The 3,323-nt window shown below is 35.5% G+C and overlaps 1 protein-coding gene across 1 annotated transcript; it reads left to right on the top strand.

The window, feature by feature from the left end:
* Nucleotides 1-1,432: 1,432 nt before the first annotated feature.
* On the top strand, nt 1,433-3,095 carry LOC131942120 (uncharacterized; the record flags this gene model as incomplete). Its single annotated transcript, XM_059301849.1, is given in 3 exon segments — nt 1,433-1,513; nt 2,151-2,255; nt 2,967-3,095. Coding segments are annotated over 3 exon segments (238 nt in total), but the record flags the coding sequence as incomplete, so codon positions are not given.
* Between the last annotated feature and the right edge of the window lie 228 nt (nt 3,096-3,323).

Raw genomic sequence — 3,323 nt, 5'->3', positions numbered from 1 at the left:
CTACTTGGAGGACAGCTGTATGTCCTATTAAGAATTTCGGTATTAGTCCTAGTGGGACTGTACCTATTTCCTAAAAGGGGCAACTATATGTCCTATTGAAAATGTAGGTAAGTGTTCGAGTGGGATGATGCATTTGTCCTAAACGCGGCAACTCCTTGTCCTATTTTGAATTCAGGTAAATGCCATGATGACTCTGTGCCTATTTCTTATAAGTGGGGGGGGGGGGAATAGCTGTTTGTCATGTTGAGAATTTAGGTATATGTTCTTGTGGGACTATGCCTATGTTCTAAGGGCGGCATCTCTATGTCCTATTGAGAATTTATATGTACTATTGGGAGGGAGGCTTATGTCCTATTGAGAATATTTATAGTGGGACTATACCTATGTCCTAAAGGGGCACCTTTATGTGCCTATTTCTTATTGGGTGGGGGGGGGGGGGGCAACTGTTTGTCCTATCGAGAATTTATATAAATTAGTGGGACTATGCATATGTCCTAAAGGGGGCAGCTCTATGTCCTATTGAGAATATATACGTCCTAGTGTGGGGGGGGGGGGAGAGATCTTTGTCCTATTTGGAATTTATATATATGTGCTATTGGCACTGTGCCAATGTCGTATTAGGCGACAACTATACTATTGAGAATTTAGGTATATGTCCTTGTGGGACTATGCTTATGTCCTAAGGGCGGCAGCTCTATGTCCTATTGAGAATAGATGTCCTAGTGGGGGAGGTATTGTCCTATTGCGAATTTAGTTTTATGTCATTTTGGCACTGTGCCTATATCCTATTAAAGGGGGGGGGGCAGCTTTTTGTCCTGTTGAGAATCTAGTTATATGTCCTAGTTAGACAATGCATATGCCCTAAAGGGGGCATCTCTCTGTCCTATTGAGTATTTAGGTATATGTCCTAGTGTAACAATACATACCCTAAAATGGGGCATATCTCTGTTCTATTGAGATTTTAGGTATAAGTCCTATAGAGACCGTGTCTATGTTATTGGGTAGGCAGCTTTATGTCCTCTTGAATAAAAAAAATTCTGAATAATTTAACCTATATTTTTCTATGTGGTTTAAAGTTTTTTTCTTTTGCCTACTCAGAGGACGCAAACAATTTAAAATAAATGTTTCCAGGCCATGAGAACTGTAATTAGGGATCTCTCACACAGATAGTCACGAGCTATTAAACAATACTTGACATGACAAGAACTGAATCGGACATTACAACATGGGACATAAAAAGTGTCGTGAGACGTCGAGTTTTAACTTCACATTCCAAATTGACAAAAGCACCAGCCTTGTAAATTTAGGGCGCCTTGTCACAAACAGATCACCAACGGGGTTGCCAGAACTATGCATAAAATTACCACCAAAATTATGTTAATGTTAAGGCGATCACTGGATCGTTTCTTTTGGCCAATCAAATTTAAGCATACACTGTGAGTTTCGGAACTTATGTAAGCTAGATGAGATTGTACAAATTAGATTCCAGCGGATTCTACAAGGATTAACATGAGTAAATAGGATTGTTTCCAAAACGTCGTGTTTTAAATTATAGTTACTGCTACAGGCAGCGACTTCATATAGATCAACATAACCCATGATACACTTGCAGACTGACCAGGAACAACCGAAAGAATTGATACTTTAAAGACGAATTTTTAACCGACAAATTTAACAGACATATTTTACAGACAAATTTTACAGACAAATTTTACAGACAAATTTTACAGACAAATTTTACAGACAAATTTTACAGACAAATTTTACAGACAAATTTTACAGACAAATTTTACAGACAAATTTTACAGACAAATTTTACAGACAAATTTTATAGACAAATTTAACAGACAAATTTTACAGACAAATTTTACAGACAAATTTTACAGACAAATTTTACAGACAAATTTTACAGACAAATTTTACAGACAAATTTTACAGACAAATTTTACAGACAAATTTTACAGACAAATTTTACAGACAAATTTTATAGACAAATTTTACAGACAAATTTTACAGACAAATTTTACAGACAAATTTTACAGACAAATTTTACAGACAAATTTTACAGACAAATTTTATAGACAAATTTAACAGACATACAGACATAAATAGCATTGGAGCAAGGTCACTAAAGTTGACTATGTTTGCAGACGTGCAAGCCGTGATGACGTCTGGTTGCCGCCTGGCCTTAATACTAACCCTTCTCTCAACTGTGCAAGCAGCTGATAATAAATGGAAGAACTCCACGGCCCCGGGTAAGTAAATTATATACTTTAAACATTCTATACATGAACAGTTGTGGTATTGGTGGCCTTTGACCTTTCTTGTCAACTTAGGTCCCAGGCTTTGTGCTTAGATTTCCAAAGCGCAATCACCAATGCTCTGTTAGACTATTTAGCCATACTATAATGTAACCTAGGTACCAGTGATGTAATTTCCGTTGACCGGAAATAGTAATTTACGCTATTTCTGATTTCTCAAAAAACGAAAATGAATTTATAAAGTTCTAATAATGTTCCGCACTATTATACACATATTGTTTGCCATTCACTTGGTGCGCAATGCTTTTTTTCTACGAGATTCTAATATATTTTTAAAAGTTTAAGAAATTAAAAATTGATTAAAAATCATGTCTATATCCCGCGTTGCTATCCCCCGTAGTGTTATATAAGAATATTCGAGAAAGTTTAGGGGAGATTACTCCGGTTTTTTCTAGTCACACAATAATTCATTATAGATACACACGTTTCAAGTTAAAAAATATTTTTATCAATAATAAGCAGAACTACGTACCTGTAATATTGTAAAGGATATTGTAATATTGATTTTTTTAACTATTCATTTTCAATGTCCCAGTTGTTCTTAACCACCTAGCACTAAGAGCCAGTTTCACAACTATTAGTTACAATAAAATTCCTACTAACTGGTTATTAATATTCTGTTAATTGAATAACATATTGTTCCAGGCACTACCAAAATCGGACTATTCTCGGAACATTGGGCAGACTTTGAAAAAAGATGGTTGTACAATTTCACAGAACCCTTCTTTAACCGTGTCCTTGAACCATTGGCCAACTCCAGTCCTTTCCTGAACGGTACAGTTTTGTTCATATATTGTGTTCATTTAATATTTGCCCACACAAAGTCTAATGCAACCATTTCCTACCTGAACGGTACAATTTTATTCATATATTGTGTTCATGAAATATTTACCCACACAAAGTTTAATGCAACCATTTCCTTCCTAAACGGTTCAATTTTGTTCATATATTGTGTTCATGAAATGCGTACCCATACAAAGTCTAATTCAAGCATTCACGTAA

The sequence above is a fragment of the Physella acuta genome, unplaced genomic scaffold (assembly GCF_028476545.2).
Source record: "Physella acuta isolate Inbredline_101_S28 unplaced genomic scaffold, ASM2847654v3 ptg000388l, whole genome shotgun sequence".
NCBI classification, from domain to species: domain Eukaryota; kingdom Metazoa; phylum Mollusca; class Gastropoda; family Physidae; genus Physella; species Physella acuta.
This window is presented reverse-complemented; position numbering and strand designations above follow the sequence as displayed.